Source organism: Helicoverpa zea, chromosome 12 (assembly GCF_022581195.2).
Source record: "Helicoverpa zea isolate HzStark_Cry1AcR chromosome 12, ilHelZeax1.1, whole genome shotgun sequence".
In the NCBI taxonomy this organism is placed as follows: domain Eukaryota; kingdom Metazoa; phylum Arthropoda; class Insecta; order Lepidoptera; family Noctuidae; genus Helicoverpa; species Helicoverpa zea.
The window spans coordinates 665282-683244 of record NC_061463.1 but is presented as its reverse complement, the minus strand read 5'-3'; the positions used below and the strand labels follow the sequence as shown (position 1 = coordinate 683244).

The 17963-nt window shown below is 35.8% G+C and overlaps 2 protein-coding genes across 3 annotated transcripts; one reads left to right on the top strand and one right to left on the bottom strand.

Moving 5' to 3' along the window:
• The first annotated feature begins 1 nt into the window (after position 1).
• Positions 2 to 3291, top strand: LOC124634853 (translin-associated protein X). The gene is made up of 4 exons (XM_047170510.1): positions 2 to 353; positions 517 to 754; positions 932 to 1347; positions 2513 to 3291. The coding sequence occupies exons 1-4, from the start codon at positions 341 to 343 to the stop codon at positions 2698 to 2700; spliced, it is 855 nt and encodes a 284-aa protein (XP_047026466.1). The 5' UTR covers positions 2 to 340; the 3' UTR covers positions 2701 to 3291.
• A 161-nt stretch (positions 3292 to 3452) lies between these two features.
• On the bottom strand, positions 3453 to 17846 carry LOC124634851 (aprataxin and PNK-like factor). 2 transcript variants are annotated; one of them, XM_047170507.1, is made up of 7 exons: positions 17648 to 17846; positions 17381 to 17458; positions 16916 to 17291; positions 16497 to 16750; positions 16158 to 16255; positions 15832 to 15998; positions 3453 to 3929 (listed from the first exon to the last, which is right to left on the bottom strand). In XM_047170507.1, the coding sequence occupies exons 1-7, from the start codon at positions 17741 to 17743 to the stop codon at positions 3802 to 3804; spliced, it is 1197 nt and encodes a 398-aa protein (XP_047026463.1). In that variant the 5' UTR covers positions 17744 to 17846; the 3' UTR covers positions 3453 to 3801. The 2 variants fall into 2 exon arrangements, with proteins under 2 accessions (XP_047026463.1, XP_047026462.1); XM_047170506.1 differs by having other exon boundaries at positions 3453 to 3725; positions 17648 to 17845.
• Between the last annotated feature and the right edge of the window lie 117 nt (positions 17847 to 17963).

Below are 17963 nucleotides of genomic sequence, written 5' to 3'. Positions count from 1 at the left end.
TCGCAGCGTTTCGATTATCGAAAGTATCCAAAATAAACGGATATAAACATGCTTCTTGCGTCTGTTCATAAGGTCATGTAATGTGCATCCTATTTCTTTATAATTTCAATAAAAATATTATTTTATCGGTTGTGTATGGGAGAGCCTTAAAATTGAAAGGTGTCTGACTGGTTGACACTGTTGACAGGTTGACAGACAATAGAGCCAAAAAATAAATAAACTTGCGAACTGTCAGCGTATAGTAAAGTTTTTAAGAATTAAAATAAATTCAACAGCGTGTTTGGAACATAGAATCCAGTCATAGTTACTAAATAAGTTTGGTATAGTCATAAAAGTAACTATGCCTGGCCCAGGTTCGTTGACTTCATTCAAGACAAGTGCATATTTTCACATTAAAGATGTTATTGATTATAGTATTTTCACTGTACATGAGATGCAGTATTTTTACATACAATGCATCTTGTAAGCAGCTGGTTTTTCAACTCTGCTTAAAAGACGTAAAACCTTAAATTACAGGGAAGCACTTTCGTGGCAATCGTAAAGGTTCGAACCATTCAAATCAGCACACATTGGCATCTGTTGCGCGGGAAACTGCAGCCTCCTTGCCCGCAGACAGCCCCGTGCTGGCCATCTTCAAGGAAGCTGCTCGCAAACTGAACGAGCGCCAGGACAGACACGAGCGACTCGTCAAATTGTCGCGCGACATCACCACAGAGAGCAAGAGAATCATATTCTTGTTGCATTCGCCTATGACGTGAGTTACCGTCATATAGACATTGCTCTCCACATGTCCCCAATATGTAATTTGTTACCCTCATAGCCCACATGCAGTAATTTTTCCATACTTTTTCCAATAATATCCAAATGAATTCTTTACAACCACAGACATTGATCACTCAAAACCTTAGTTTTCCCATTTATACATTTTTAGAAAGGAATCCGAAGAGAAAACCCTAACTGAAGCAAAGGAGCGAATACAAAAGCTAACTAATGGCCTCATCAGAAGCATTGGCTTGGAGCTGGAGTACAGTCCTGCACACCTCCACTCCAGGGCAGTCACAGCTGGCTTCCAGGAGTTCATAGAAGCCAGGACACTTCTCTCCCTCATGACTGACAAGAGAATCATCACATACCCTGAAGTACAGAAAGAGTTTGAGTATTACATTTTAGATGATGATTACCAACGGCCCCTGGTCACCATGTTGCCGGAAACTGATTATATGTTGGGTCTGGCGGATCTCACCGGAGAGCTGATGAGGAAGGCTATCAACAGCATATCCAGTGGGGACAGCGACGAGTGCTTCCATGCCTGTCAAGTTGTCAGAGATCTGTATACTGGTTTTTTGGGTAAGGAATCCCTAATGATTTTATTCGTTCGTAGTTGACAATCTTGACAATCACGTCTTGCTGTAATCACACCTTCCAGCAGTGGCGGATTTACAAATTTGCCGCTAGTAGGCCATTCAATTTTTGCCGCCCCTAATGATTGTGAACTTAATGATGACATTTCTGTCAGTTACTAGATTATTTTTGCAACCCGCTATGTAACGAAGAGTTTAATGTTGACCTAACAAGTTTATCTGACAGTGACTTTAAAGCGTAAAACCTCTGTAACTTTTAAACGGCTCAATTGATTTTCAGGAAACATGTCTAAGAACACTCGCCCGTAAAACACCTGTAATACCAAAAAAAAACTAAATTGAAATCGGTTCATTCGTTCGGATACTATTAGAACAGTAAAGTACCAAAACGAGTTTACAAAACCGGCCTAAAGTGAAAAAGTCGCGAGCGTAGCGAGCGCGAAATTTTTTAGTTTTGGGAGACAAACGTACCCAAACAAGTGTGAAAAAAAACCACTGCAAAGAGAAGAAGCCGCGAGCGTAGCGAGCGCGAAATTTGTGATTTTTGGGACGCAATGATATCTAAAGAAATTAGAAAAAAGTAACTGTCAAGTGAAAGGCGAAATTTTTGAGTCTTGGAACACAAAAATACTCAAACAAGTTTGAAAAAAACCAATGTAAAGTAAAAAAGTTGCGAGCGCAGCGAGCGCGAAATTTTTTGAGTTTTGGGACACAAAAGCGAAATTATTTGGGACACAAAAGTCCTCCACCTCCTGAACAGCTTAGAAATCGTCAGCGTAGAGCGTCAGTTGTTTTTGCTACTTCGGTGCTTTAACTTTTTGTTAGATTGGACTCAAAGAGCGCAGAATAAACCAGAAATGATGAAGGATCTTTCAATTTATTTTTATTGAAACGCTATTGGAATATTTTAAAATTCATGATCACATAAACCTAAGCATACATTACAGTGCATTTATTAATCGTTTATTTATATATGGATTGTGTACTCGTATAATTCTAAAAAAAAACTGTAAAAAAATTAGCAAAATTTGCCGCCCCTCTAAATCTGCCGCCCTAGGCACTGGCCTACTTGGCCTATTGGTAAATCCGCCACTGCCTTCCAGTTTTCTTTCATCACAAACATCCATACTAAAAAATAAACATTTTCCCAGGTATAACAGGCAGCCGCCTCCTAGTCCGCAAGCTAGCGACGACGCGCGCGAACGTGAACAAAGTGGAGATGGCGGTGTACGCGCTGCGAGTGCGCGGCGGCGAGGCGCCGGCGCCGCTGCTGGCCGCCGCCGCCAGCGCCGCCGACTGGGACGCGCCCGCGCTCTCCGATGATGAAGGATATTACTAAGCACTCAACCTGCCTGGAGAAACGGAGTTCCTTTTCCGAATGTTTAAAAAAAGAAGTCATCTATTAAAACAAAAGTTTGTTCATTCCTTAAAATCATTTAAAAAGGCTTGGGATCTCAATTTTTCAATACATACTTTTAAAATTTTATGCAAAACCTATTGAGATATATCTAGATTGTAATGTTTTTAAAAGTTTTTGATATCTATCAAAGTGCTGTGCAGTAGTTACTGCAAAGGATTTTAACCAGCATTCCTTTTTGATAAGATTGAAAACCAAATATGAGAATTCAACTTCGAAAAAATTATATGTGCGCCTTGAACATTACATTACCAAAGTAGGTAGGTTGGTTCAAGGTGCACATATTAATTCAATTTAGATTCAATGTATGTACCCATCTAAAAATGTAAGCAATATCTATGTACAACTTCAATCATTAGATTAAGCAGAAGTATGATTATAGTTTATAAGTACTCTAATATTGAATCTATTGTCATACATAATGTCTGGACAGCCTTGAAACTTTAGCGCCGGGTATCCGGAGATATATTAGAATAAGCTTCAATTACTAGAATATAATTTATTGATTTGCTATATCGTGTTTTATTTTCTAGCAATATGATAGCGATAGAATCCTGTCTATTCCCCAACACCCCAAACTGTGAAACTGCAACTTTGAAGAGAAAATTGTACTCTGTTACAAGCACTAACAGTGATTATAGAATACGAGTAAATGTAAAAAAAATACAAGTAACTCTTTGAAAAAATAACTGTAATTTATTCACTTCATGGTTTCATCTGTTATAAATCCTGTGAATAATCTTGGCTGTTTGTCACATTACTGTCAGGCTGCCATTCATCAGACTCATCTGTTTTGTAGGGATCTTCGTCGCTAGCCGACTCCGCGCCGCTCCAACTCGCCCTTTGAATGGGCTTCCTTACTCTCTTCCCAGTCACAATAAGATTATCAAGACTTTCTTCCTCATCAGACACAGAATCTTGTCTTTGCCTCCTTTTCCGTCTATTACCTGGTTAAATTAATCTTATTTTAAAAATAGAACACAACAATAACTTCTTTCATGATTCAATATTTAGTCCAATGGTTCAGAACTCGTAATCGTAATCAACACTGTCTCCGTCTGAGTCTTCTACTTGGAAGTGGTCATCGTAAAAGTTGACGGAATGTGCGTTTATGTAGAAAGTGTTGCCATGCCGTTGGACTACTTGCATACCTGTGGAATAGAATAAGCCATTGTTAATATCTACTGTATTGTCAGTTGGTATAAGCATGTGGAAAATTCACTTGATGGAAGCATAAGGCGGCCAACTTTCCGAAAACTGAATGCGGGACTTAACCTTTCGTGAAAGGGGAGGGGGGGGGGCATTGAAAAATGATCGGACGGAACTGATAAAATAAAAAGCTATAATTTAACCTATCAATATCGTGTCACAGCGTGCACTAATGTCTTATTTTCAAAATCATTAGGCCTCACGAGTTCAGTAGAAATAAAGAGAACGAGATTATATTATAGGTAATCTGGGTCCCGATTCTCCTAATTTTACTCAAGCGATATACTATTCACATTCGACTGCGATCCAATCACAACTCGATTACGATTGAAGCTTATGTGGCATTCCGCTATTTTTTCTTTGAAATAAACGTTTTTATCCTTTTCTGTCATTCAATAATGAATCATTTTGTCTGCAAATGATTTACGATTGCAATATGATTGTAGAGCAAACTACCGTATAGACCATCATCATCCTCTGAGCCTTTTTCCCAACTATGTTGGGGTCGGCTTCCAGTCTAACCGGATTCAGCTGAGTACCAGTGCTTTACAAGAAGCGACTGCCTATCTGACCTCCTCATAAACTACCGTATAGACCAAAATCACCAAAATATCAGACCAATCGCAAACTATACTTCGGCCGTTCAGAGAATGCGTTCCTGACACCTATCAGTTAGTCACGACTAGTGATGGGCACAACATAACACTGAGTTCGTTACCGTTCCTTCAAAATGAACCGCCGCATTATTTTAAGATTATTTTCGTTTTAAATTGGCGGAATCATTTGTTTTATATTTTAGTTATTTAAGTGGAAACCAAAAAAAGGTAATATTCATATAATAAAATTGTTTTATTTATTCTTTGTTACAAGTACATTGAATTGAATGTGCGAACAGAATATTAACCCCTCTGCTCGACAAGATTTTGACATATGACTATACCGTTGATTCGGCGGGATATTTTGAATCGCGACATGGAAGTCAAAAATTTGTACTAACTTTCAACACATGAATTCTAAGTCCGTAATGCCTGATTAGAAGTATTTTACCTATAACTTTAGAGCTCACTTATTTGACAACAACGTGCAAAGGTCAAATGGGGTCAGTTAATTCAGAAAAATATAATAATTACGGTGTTTTTAAGTCTATCGAAAAGTTAGGCATTTCAAATTTGGTGAAAACTTACCAATAAATAATCGCATCACTTTCTCAAACACAACACAAACGTCATATTTATAACATTTTCAATCCATTGCAATACATTTCGTGCACTTATTTATGTTCAATAACTAAAAAATCAGCACATAAAATACACAATAAAAATGAACAATATTTACAAGATCAAAGTCACAGACAAGTAGAGTTTGGAATAGTTTTATTTTTTTTTTCAATCATCGGTGTGCATTCGATACCTAAATCGGATATTTATTATAAATAATCGAATACCAATTTTATATATTTTTTTAAATAGCAACTTATTTCAATTTTATTTATTAATTTTAAATTATAGGTTCAATTTGTTTTTGTTGTTAAGAAAAAAGATATTTAAGTTTTGTGAAAGTTTTTAGCATTAAATTTTTATATGTATTATTTATTTTGGTGTTGCGTCATTCGTAATAATTTTTAACTTTAATTGAATTTTTATTACCTATTATGGAATTTTAATTTATTCTTATATTATTTCTGAACAATTCTAAGATTTTTGTTTCGGCGGAGGGTAAGCCTGCTCATAGAGGTATTTAGCCTACTTCAATCGATCTCAGTGGCGTGCACTTGGAGAGGCCTATGTCCAGCAGTGGACTGCGATAGGCTGATGATGATGATGATGATGATGAGGGTAAGCCTGGTGTTCTGAAATATAATGCAATTTGTAACTACCAAAGTAATGTACTTATTTGATTATGAGAAACAATAATAATAATTGATTGATTTTAAAGTCACCAAATATTTTTAACCGAATCCCAAAAAGGAGGTGGTTCTCAATTTGGATGTTTGTTTTTGGTCGAAAGGGTATATTCCCCATATTTGTTATTAGGTCCAGGATCTGATGATGGAAACCTTGAGAAATCGAGGGCAACTCTCGAAAATTGTAAGCATAGATAAGGTTATAACTTGACACTCAGATGTATGTCTGATAACACTATGAAACAGTAAAGGTTTGGAGCTGACCTGATGATGGAGACCAGAGAAGGTCGAGGGATCTCGACAACCGAACTTCTCTCGTCTCCATCTCCTTCACTGTTGCAGAGGCCTCGTAAATACGAATAATATAAGCACAAACTTGAGAAAGTTTAAATATTCAGTTGTCGAGTTCCCTCGAACTTCACTGGTCTCCATCATCAGTTCAGCTCAAAACCTTCACTGTTGAATAGTGCTACCAGGCAAACACCTGATTGATAAGATTTCAACCTATGTATTTCTGCAACTTTCGAAAGTCGCCCTCGATTTCTCAAGGTTCCATCATCAGATCCTGACCTGATGATAACGGGACCACCTCGGAAGTATACGCTATCAAACAAAAAAGAATCATTAAAATCGATAAATAAATGGCTGAGTAATCGCGTAACAAACATACAAAAAAAAACGGTCGAATTGAGAACCTCCGCTTTTTGGGAAGTCGGTTAAAAATAAGTCGGCGGTGGCCATCTTTCCATCTTGGACCAGCTTTCGATGATCAGCGAACTATTTGCCCTTTCAAACAATGAAATCGTCATAAAATTTTGCGATAACTACACCTAACTACGGCTCTCGTCAAATAGCTTTGCCGCTCAGTTAAAAAGTTGGAAGTAACGAATCGCCATTAAGTTTGGCAGGTCTATAGGAATCCTGCACATAAAACACCCGAAGAAATAAATAAGTCTTCATTTGCCGTCTTCAGAAACCCTAAAAACCGAAGATTTTTTAAATTCCGGCTACAACGTATTTTCTACCACTGATTTTCTAGCATTTTTTTCAAAATAAATTAAGTAATTTTACTTTTCCTAATTTATTTTCAGATTATGATAAGTACTAAATCTAATAAAAACTAATAAAATTATTAAATCGATTCTTTATTTTAACGAATCGGATCATTCGATGCAAAACTTCTATCACCGTCGCCATCTTGTCTATGCGTCTTCAAATTTAAAAAAACAACTAATGTAAACAAACATGGCGAGTTCGATCAGAATTCCCGGTAATTACGATTGGATTTTAAAAAGGTATATTTCTAACGGGATGCTAAATATGAAAGGTTTGAATGCGTAAAAATAATTTAAATTTATTTAGTTATTTTATTTAGTACTCACAAATGTGGTTTGATTGGAAAGAAAATAAATATGAGCGTAAATAATTAGGAAAGTGTATGACTGATTCGCAGACCCCAATTGGGGTCTAAACCGAGCTTACGGTGACATTGATGTTCAGACCCCGATTGGGGTCCGCTACGGATTTGACGGTTAATCAGACTCCGATTTGCTTGAGGAGGTGGTGTCTTCATCATCATCTTCGCCTACATGTATAATTATATTATTATCAATAACAGAATCAATCCTGATATCTCGGTCTAACAAAAGCCGGGTAATCAAATAAAAACAGATCGAAAACACTTGAAAAACGTGGTCTATGCGCACGAAACCATAGATAATACACTATATAGAGATAGATACGCAACTCATCGTTCAAAACAACTTACTAGCGTGAAAGTTAACGGGCCCCCGTCACAAGATGGCGTGGTTACTTCATGTATGGTTAGGGTAGATGGCGCTTTTCAAGAGTTCTCTTAAATATGTTTTTAAATTTGAAAATTGAAATCACTGTTTTAAATTCAATTTACTGTAAATTGAATTTAAAACAGTGATTTCAATTTCCAGTTCCAGTTTCCAGTTTTCAGTTTCCAACTTCTAGTCTAGTCAATAATATTATGGGAGATAATAAAAAAACAAAAGATAAAGAGTACATTTATCGGCTAAGTATATTTTATTTCCTTTTTTTATGTGTATTACAATATTTAAATGCTTGTAACTTAATTTCATCATTTACATCGAAATTTGTTATTTTTCCGTTAATTATTCTATTAACCCCGGTGCACCAACTGTGAATGATTAAATTAATTGACATATTAATTATAAAATCAATTAATTTATTTTTATGAACTATACAAGTAATTATACTAAAATCACAATGGCAATTGATGTAAAATTTCATTTTTTCTTTCAGATATTTTATTTCAGGTGAATCTCGTAAACATGCAACAATCATATAATATATTTCATTTAATAATTTTATAAAATCATCACATGCATTAAATAAGGATTTTTTCGTATAATCTATTTCATAATTAAATGATTCAAAATCAATTTCCTTTCTTAATATATCATTAGTACATGTTCCACATTTTTTGAACACTTTACATTTCGATTTTTTTACAATGTATCCTGCTACATATTTTTTTGATTCGGCATGCAAAATCGAGTCATTCCATTTAATTTGGTTCATTGTATTAATTAAAGAATCAATAGGAAAATCACCACTAACCAATTCAATTTCATTGTTTTGTTTTTCAGCAAGAAGATCTTTGAAAGATTGCAGTGATTTATTTTCATCTTTTTCACAGTTGGCACTTACAGAATGGGGCGAATTTAAATTATTAAGTAACAAAGTTTTGAACGCATTAATAAATTGTAGGCACGAGGGATTAACATTTCGTATCCCATTACTTCTAATGTTACAAAAAAAATTTTCAAGAGGGTCCTGATTGAAATTTCTGGTTAAAAGGCTAGTAACTTTATATTTGATTTTTAAAAACTCCCACATTTCTTTAAACGTTTTAATATTGTGGATCCAATTTTGAAGGGATGGCACTTTTTCATATCTTACTTCTTCTGTACCATCCCGTTTTTTTTTTATAGTTTTAAAAGTCATTGAATCCAATATAGGAACTACCTCTGTCCATAATCTAAAATGAGGAGAATTATTCATTACACACCCCTTGAAAATTTTTGGATCACCTGTATATGAATGTCCATTGAAAGAATCAAATAGTTTGTCCATAATGAGTAGAAAATCAGCAGTTTCTTCGCACTCCGCCGGAAGAAGGTTGTGTTCTGAAACAATATATTAAATAAGTACTAGAATACAGTTCATATCAATCTTTTTTGCTATTGTGGACCGAAATTAAAGAAAAAAGAAAGAAAATACATTTATTCGACCCAGATTAGGGGCACACAATAAAAAAACAAAAATACAAAAATTTAATTAAAAAATTAAACGGTGTGCCTCACGGCTGTGTCGAAAAGGCACAAACTTACAAACTTTAAAGTGGCAGTAACGATTTACTGTGCGTCTTTATCAGTTGGTTCAGTAAATAGTTGTGGGTGTAAATATAATTAGTAAGAAACCAACATTAAACTATATTTTGTAGTTTCATAATGTCTCAAATTTTTATTTCAATATGATAATTTTAATTTATTATTTCATTTCAATTTATAATGTTATTCCAACAATATATCTTATGCATCTTAAATATTGACATAGCCAATTTTAGATAAATTATTAGATATGAATTGTATTTTTATTTTGAATTTTATCGAGAGAAATAGCATCTCAATTGTTTGTTTTTAAATATTTTTGAACTTATAAATGTAGCCAGGACATCTAATATTATTTTAAAGAAAAATAATGAACTTTCTAATTTGTCTGTGGAGAATGAAGATGGTTAAAAACATGTAAATTAAAAATAAAAATCTAATTTAGTAAATTAATAGCAATTTTTTTTAAATATAGAGAAAATAATGAGAACAATAAAAAGCATACTTACTTGCTAAGAATCTCAATGCTGATGATACCCTTTGGCTGAAAACTTGTGCAGCATATTTCACTTTCATTTTTGGAATTTTCTCTTTATTAACATGGTTTTCTGTTAATTTATTAACAAGCCTAATTTCATCATCCCCAACATCTAACTTCAACAGCATCTCCAAATGTTCCCACTTTGCATACTTTGTTTTCCCATCTTGTACAAATTTCAAATGTTTGGCGAGTAAATTATTTCTCATTCCCTTTAAAAGATGTGGAGGATCAAATAATGGGAAGACCTTTTGGTCTTCAAACTCGAAGGCTTGGGTCCTATATTCATTACCCTCTTGTAAATATTTGCGTTTTGTGTCTTCTTGAAGACTTTTTATCACAGAAATATTTGTGGCTGATTGGTCACATATAGTGGCAATAACTATCAATCCAGTATTGGAGATTTCTTTTATTATTGTTTTGATCAGCTTCTTTAAATCGTCCTTTTTCGTGGCACCTTGGCAAAATGAAAAGCATAAAGGTTGTTTCACTTTGCTTTTTATACCCTTGATCATAAAGACCAAGGCATGATCTGCGAGTTTTTTTGTTTGTCTGTGCCCAAAATCTTCAAAACCAGTTATCTGTTTTAGGGCAGGGTTGTAAAAAACACCCGGAGCCAATGATACCTCATCAAACAGTAAATTGACCAACTTTTTTTCTGCCGGCAATTTTGCTACTGTAGCTTTTAAATTTTTAAATATATCAGGATTGAAGCCTGGTTTCAGTTCAAATTTACTCAACATTTTTTGTAGGCTGCGCTTTGATGGCAAGACAAACATTTTTCGCATGAGGTTGTAAGCTTTCTGACTCTGTTTGTAAATGGTCAATGCCATGATTTTTTCGTTAAATGTAAATCGCCTGCCTCGTGGTTTCTTTTTCCATTTCATTTGGAGGGAAGTAAATATTTTTATTGTTGCAGGCATTTTATTTAACTCTTTCAAAAATGATTTTGATGTGGAAATTTTCCTTGCAGAGAGTTTCTTGTTATTTTGTTCCTTATATTTCTTTTTCAGCTTCAATACTTTCTGTTTTAACTTTATTATCTCCTTCTCTTTGGAGGTGACGACTCGTTTTAAATATTGACAAGTCCCTCTTTTCCTAGAACCTGTAATTTAAATTATGTTACACCTCAGATCAAAGAAATAGTGTTACACAAAGTTTTAATAGAATTGTGATAAAAATATGTTACATAATATTGTTCTGTTATTATATTATGACCAGAGATTGGAATAGGTAGGCTTCGAGGAACAGATACAAAAAGTGGAGACTTCCCTACAACAGCAGATACAAGCTTGATAAATATTTTTTATGGGGATTTTATGGGTAAACAAAAATGGATATAAAGAAGATCATTCAGACTCCATACATTTTTGGGCCTTTTCTACCAACGAAAAAAAATGGTATGGATGGTTAGAACTAGCTATTTGGATGAATAATTATTATGACACATAAGTTGTAGGATTATATCAAGTTATTATTATTAATCCATTTAATTCAGGTTTACAAGTTCGGAGATTTGTTATTGTCTTACATTTATTGATTCCTGCAAGTGCGGAAATAATCCTACCTAAAATTATAAACGCGAAAGTTTGTAAGTTTGGATGATGTTTGTTACTCTTTCACGAAAAAACTACTGAACGGCTTTGGATGAAATTTGGTATGTAGATAGCTTATACCCTGGAATTAGACATAGGCTATTTTTTATTCCGGTATACGCGGGTGAAACCGCGGGACGCAGTTAGTATGAAATAATCCTATACTAGTACTAATATTATAAATGTTGTGAGGATGTTTGTTCCTCTTTCCCGCGAAAACTACTAAACGGATTTAGATGAAACTTTACAGTAATATAGCTTATAAAAAATGTAATAACACATAGGCTTCACTACATAGTATAAAACAAAGTCGCTTTCTCTGTCCTTATTTCCCTATGTACGCTTAAATGCCCACTCTCTCTCTCTGCAAGAAGTTTTATGACCCTACAGTGGAAACAAATTGGAATCCTGATGATGGAAAGAAAAACCTAATGTTACAAGTCAAAGGTCAATTGTCAATAAAAATATTTACCTTTAGGGCGTTCAGCTGTCTGTAATGCATTCTGTACATCACTATGATAGTGGGTAGAGCTGGATGGCTCAATGACAGCAAGTTTATCTTGCGAAATGTTTAATAAATTCGACATGTCTGCCTCGACATGTCCCGATGGACCTTCAAGAGTTTGACCAACTGGTAATGTAGATAAATCTGCAAAAGGATGAAATTATTTATAGTTACTGTATAATTATGTAGAATATAGAACAATATTCATTTAATTCTTAGAAGATAGCATGTTGCATCAATTATTTTTGGTATATAATATTCATTTTATTTTCTTCTAATTAGGATTAGATTATTCAGTAGAAAATTTTATTTAATATTTGAGGAACAATTTTGTTATTACAGCGAAGGCAAAGAAATGTGGTTTTGTTTCTATTAAGATTTAAATAACATAAGACATCTAAATAGTAGGTACCTAGAGTTGGTATTGCATTTGGAGTAAGTCGGTGACTGGCTGAACGGTAACACTCTTCAAAATGTCTGTCGCAAAATCGAATTTGGTTATAAATGTAGATGTCGCCTTTCTCTTGTAAAGCTTTATCTAGTACTTTTTTCCACGAGTTAAACTTTTCCAAATGTGGGTATTCAGGTTTAGGAAATCGGTGCAATGGGCCTGAAATCAAGAAGTTTTTATACATGAACAACTCACTCTCATTAAAATACCGTAATAGATATCATCATCATATGTATAAAATTTTAGTAATGTACTGTGATACCATCCTTGAATATTAATCTAACACTAGAAATAATAGCTGAGGTCTAGCAGTACTAGAACAGGAACACCACAGTTGAAGTAAATAAAATCACAGTAGCATAGCATGGGGGTGCCGAGGGGGCCATGGCCCTGGGTGGCGCTACTCTAGGGGCCGGCACCGCCGCCTAGCTGCAGCATCAAGCCAAGTAGAAGCTGATAGCGTTGACAGTAGAGGCAAAGGCATTTTTTGCCGCCTTTACATTGTCAGTTCCTATTTATGCCACCCCATAATACAATTTTCTTGAGAAGAGTCACTATACATTAAAGGTTGTCTGTAAAAGATCGCTTTTAGCGATAAGACCACCCATTGTTACACCCCTTTTAGTTATTAAGTTTTAAATTGTAATTTGTTATGGTGTACATAGTGTGTATAGATACCACCACCACCACCATAACAAATACAACAAGATAGATAGATATCTATCTATACTTCTAGCCTACCTCCCAATAACTTCTTGTCTACTAAAAGAAGATCTAACCTATCAGGCAGGCAGGGTACTAAATTTTTCGACTCGCTCTTGAATTTTTACATCTGCTTGTTTTTCGTTTAATTTGACAATAAATGCTTAGTCCACACAAGGCTTTATGTTTTTTGAGCTTTAAAGGAAAATCTAACATATCCTAGTTTGCAAAAAATATTGTTGCATGCTGTATGAATCGACAAAGTTATACATAGATCATTAGTGTATGAATCAACAAAATCCTAGGTAGGATGCTAAAATTTTCACACTGCTGCACTACATATCAAAGAGAGCCAGTAACAATTTCTGAAAGTATTCCTTCCAGCACCCTAGTGAATCCCAAAATCATGGGCTGAGACCGCACCTGGTCATGAGTCGATATCAATAATAATTCTTTCTTGCCAAAACCATCTTTAGAATTTTATTAAATTGTAGTCATTTGAATTTAAATAAGTACCTAAATAAGGGGGCTCGCCCCTAAGACTACCCACTGACCGGCAGCTAAATATACCTGCGCCCCGGGCGGCGGAATCCCATGCTACGCCACTGTAAAATCATAGTTTTAAAACCTGATGAAGTTATTTGGTCAGAGGGTCGTCTAGAGCGGGCTTTGTCTTATACGTAGATTCCGAGTCTTTTGATTGGATATAAAAGTTAATGTGCAGTTTCAATTGTTTGTGTAGGGTCAGGACAGGAGTGTGTGTGGTAGTGCATCTTAGATTTTTGATGACTCAAGGACTATGATGACCACAGATTGCACGGATGACAATAATGGATATTGTGCAGCCTATCAGCAAAAGATAAATTACGTGCATTATAAAGTTAAAAGTTTTGAACTTACCGTCATTGTCACAATCAAAGTAGCACTTATATCTTGACGTTGATGGCATTCCGCCCCTAAGACGATCCACTGGACGCATTTTCTAGTCCTAAATACGGTGCCGGGTCAATGTAAAAGCAGTCGATCGAGGTTCCAAAATACAAAGCCGGGTCAATGAAAATGCAGTAGATCACAGGTCCAAAATACGAAGCCAGGTCAATCACAGAAGCAGTCAGTATCAGAGTCCAGGAACACGCAACAATCGTAATAAAAAAACCAGAAAATAACACTCAGAATAAACCAACACGTTAGAAAACGGAAAACGGTTTAATTTAAAAGTATGGTCGACTGTCAATGTCAATCGTCAGTGTTTCAAGTGGTTTCAAGTAGTGTGATTATTGTGATTAACTAAGACGTCCTCATAGATAAAAAAGAATTAAAAATAAATCATAAAATTATTTAATTACAATATTTGTTAATATTTCTAATCACAAAACTTTTTTTAGATTTGTTATTAAATCGATGAAATATCGGTCTAAGGTGCAGTGACATCTAGTGACTAAAACGAAGTACAAATACCCAAGTTACGGGGCATCCGTCACTAGATGGCGCATTTCTAAAAAAAAACCTCAGAAAATTATTGTACTTCAGTTGCATCCCCATGCACGAAACGACAACGGACGACTGTTTTAGCGTCACAAAATGGCGGCCCATAACGCCATTTGGGGTTACCATTTTTAATCTAAGTATAAAAATGCGGTTTGGTCATAGTTTTATTTTTATATTTCATAAACGTTATAATTAAGTCTTATAGTCCATTATTTTCCAATTCTTAAAAAGAAAATCAAAACGTATTATTTTATATTATAACTGTATAAGAACAGATTACGATACTTGCCTGTTATTTTTAGCACAGCACTACAAAATATAAACCGCTGACATAACCTTGTAATAGCGCAGTATAGATTTAGAAAAATATTGTTTACCAAGTTATTTGACACTCAGTTTGGCACAAAATTATAACATTCATTGATTATTGATATAATAATGTTGTTTTAATGCTCCTCAATTGTTAAAACGGTAAACAACCAGCAAAAATATTTTTATCGTAACTGCAACGCCATTGCAAAGTTACGTCGTCAGTTCAATCGCGACGTGTCAGGAACGCATTCTCTGAATGGCCGAACTATAATCGAATGTCGTTGGAATACGATTGGTCTTATATTAGTAGCAGAATGCCCGATATGGTTAAAACTGCTATTGCAATTCAATTTCTATTCGATTTTGACAATATTAACTTAGGAGAATCGGGCCCTTGTGTTCCTGCACTGTTGAGCGTGCGCGCAGGTGGGTGTTGTGTAGAAGCGTGGTAGAAAAATAGGGATGCGGGACATGCGGGACGCATACAACGTTTTGCGGGACTATTTTGACCGGCTCGGTCGACATTTGTGTGATGAGCATGCTTGTTAGCCGTGGTCTGGGTGTTACAATATGTATTCATAAATATGTATATATGTAGCTATATGTAGTTTATCAGTTGTGTTAGGACCCATAACACAAGTTAATTAATAACTAACCATGGGGCTAACCGACCGTGTGTGAAAAGGTGTCCCGACATTATTATTATTATTTTACTAATAATTTCAAAACGGGATTTCGTCAAGCATTGCGGGACGGTCCCGCAGAATGCGGGACGGTTGGCCGCCTTGGAAGCACTATCGGTGACCAAAAACGGTTGGTGGAGTTCCATCCATGATCACATGAGGATATAGTGACCAAGATGCTGTAATATAATTTAAGTAAAGTTCCTGCCCTAGACTGGGTCGCTCGGCCGCTCGTCCGCGGCCCAGTGGGCGTCGCGCGGGTGCTGCTGGACTCGCTGACATACCTGGTCGGGCGTGCGGCGGCTGCGTGCCGGGCGGGTGCTCGTGCGCGGCCCAGTGGCGCGGGTCGCGGCGGCGGCACGCGGCGCCGTACGGACACGTGCCGCGCGAGCCCGCGCCCCAATCCGCGTCGCGAGGGTGCGAGAATTCTGATAAGTGCTGCGGGTTGCGGCTGGAAAAGTCGTAAAAACATATACGCCAGGACTTTTGAACGAATTCGGGTGCTGTTATGACCAATGAACACCTACAGTATCTAATTTGTAACAGCAGAAAGCCGGCCCGGTTAACTAACTTATTCTATTACAAGAGTTCAGTACAAATTAATTCTTACCGATAACAGTTCTCTCCATATAAACATCGTTCTCTTAACCGTGGTTTTGGTTGTGCTGGCGACGCGATATTAGGTTTCGTATCCGTGTTTGATGAAGGCTGGAACAAAGTAACATTAAAACGACAATCATCAAAAAATTTATGAATTTTGTGCACCATCCACAAATATTCCTCCTAAAAAGTAGGATTGTGAATATACTTTACTGAAGGTTTCATCATCATCTCAGCCATAGGATGTCCACTGCTGAACATAGGCCTCCCCCTTTGATGATGATTACTGAAGGTTTACATACATTTTATATAATGCCAATGATATGAAAACCAAACTCTATATTCTTACTTGATCATTACTCGGTCCTGCCGCATCGCCATCACTAATTCGTTCATTCTTCACTCTCTTCAAATCCACAGGACTGGTATCATTCGGACTGTGGTCTCTCTTAGCCGGGGACCTTGTTACAACAGCAGGTAGGTTGATTGGTACTTTATAATCTTCTGTGTCAGTGGTGTCAGGCAAGTCGGGAGTAGGTGGAGCTATATCAGGTAGGTTGGAAGTTGTTGGGGCGTCTACTGGCTGATCTGGTTCTGGGGCAACTGAAATTACTTTATACTTCAATCTAGTGCTAAATGAATTGAATGAATATTTTGCCACAAAAATGATCAAAGTTATCTAAAAGAAATCAGAAACAGTTTTTTGTAATTAATATTTCTGGTATAAACACGTGAAGTAATTAAAGCTTTGTAAAAAAAATTGCTTACTCAACAATGAAGGTGAAGCTGATCTGGTACCATTTACTTCTTCAGAGTTCTGCTCAAAAACTAGTGGTTGTTCTTCACTAAAGCGTAAAACATTTTCTTCAGCAGTTGAACCATTTTCTGGGGGCACATTATTTTGTTCCTCAACTTCTTCATTCCAATTAATTACCGCTTCTTCTCCATTATTTATATCCTTGTCTGTTGTGTCAGGGGTAGCTGGGCTTGGAGTATCTGGATCAGGACAATGTAGGAGCTCGTACCAAAAGTGGTCTGGTAAGAGGCCAAATTTGTCCCCATGGCATAAGAGAACTGTGCTGTCTTGCTGTAGTAAGTGGGTTTCTACACTCTTCTTTATGTAGAAACATGGATTTTGGTGTAACTGAAAAGGATTTTTTTTATTAAGTAATTTGTTTTTATAATGTTGGAATGTAAATAACATTTTGTTGTTGTTGTATAAGTGTGTCTTACCGATTTTAAGTTTACTGAATCAGTGGTCACTTCCAGTTCGGCATGGTTTCGTGAAACTCTCTTATCTGTGTCGTCATTCTGAACAGGGAAAATTCAAATTATAATGTCTGTTGGATGAGTCATAAATACAAACAACGTATCTCACAATAACATTGTAGTCAATAATAACATTGTCTGACAAAATATTCTAAATTTGATAACACTTCTCAGGGTCATTTTGATGAGAAATATAAGAAAAACGATGTTTTATTGAATAACGCAACTTACGTGAAGAAACTTCCCTCTCCCAATCACGTGTGTCCCAATCGCCAGTGGTATTTTACAAGGCGAAGGCGAATCAATTCGCACTAATTTGAAAACCATTATTAATATTTATGCCTCAATAATATAATAATTAAAATGTGTACAGAATCCAGCGGCATTGGAATTTTGACAGAATAAACACAAAAACAACTTTCAAGTTTGACAGTTTACCTTAATTTTGTTGTGAACAAAACGCTAACTAAAACTAATTTATTTTCTACGGCATTTTAAACATGAAGTGTAATCCTCTAATAAAATTTAATATAAGCAAGTTTTGTTC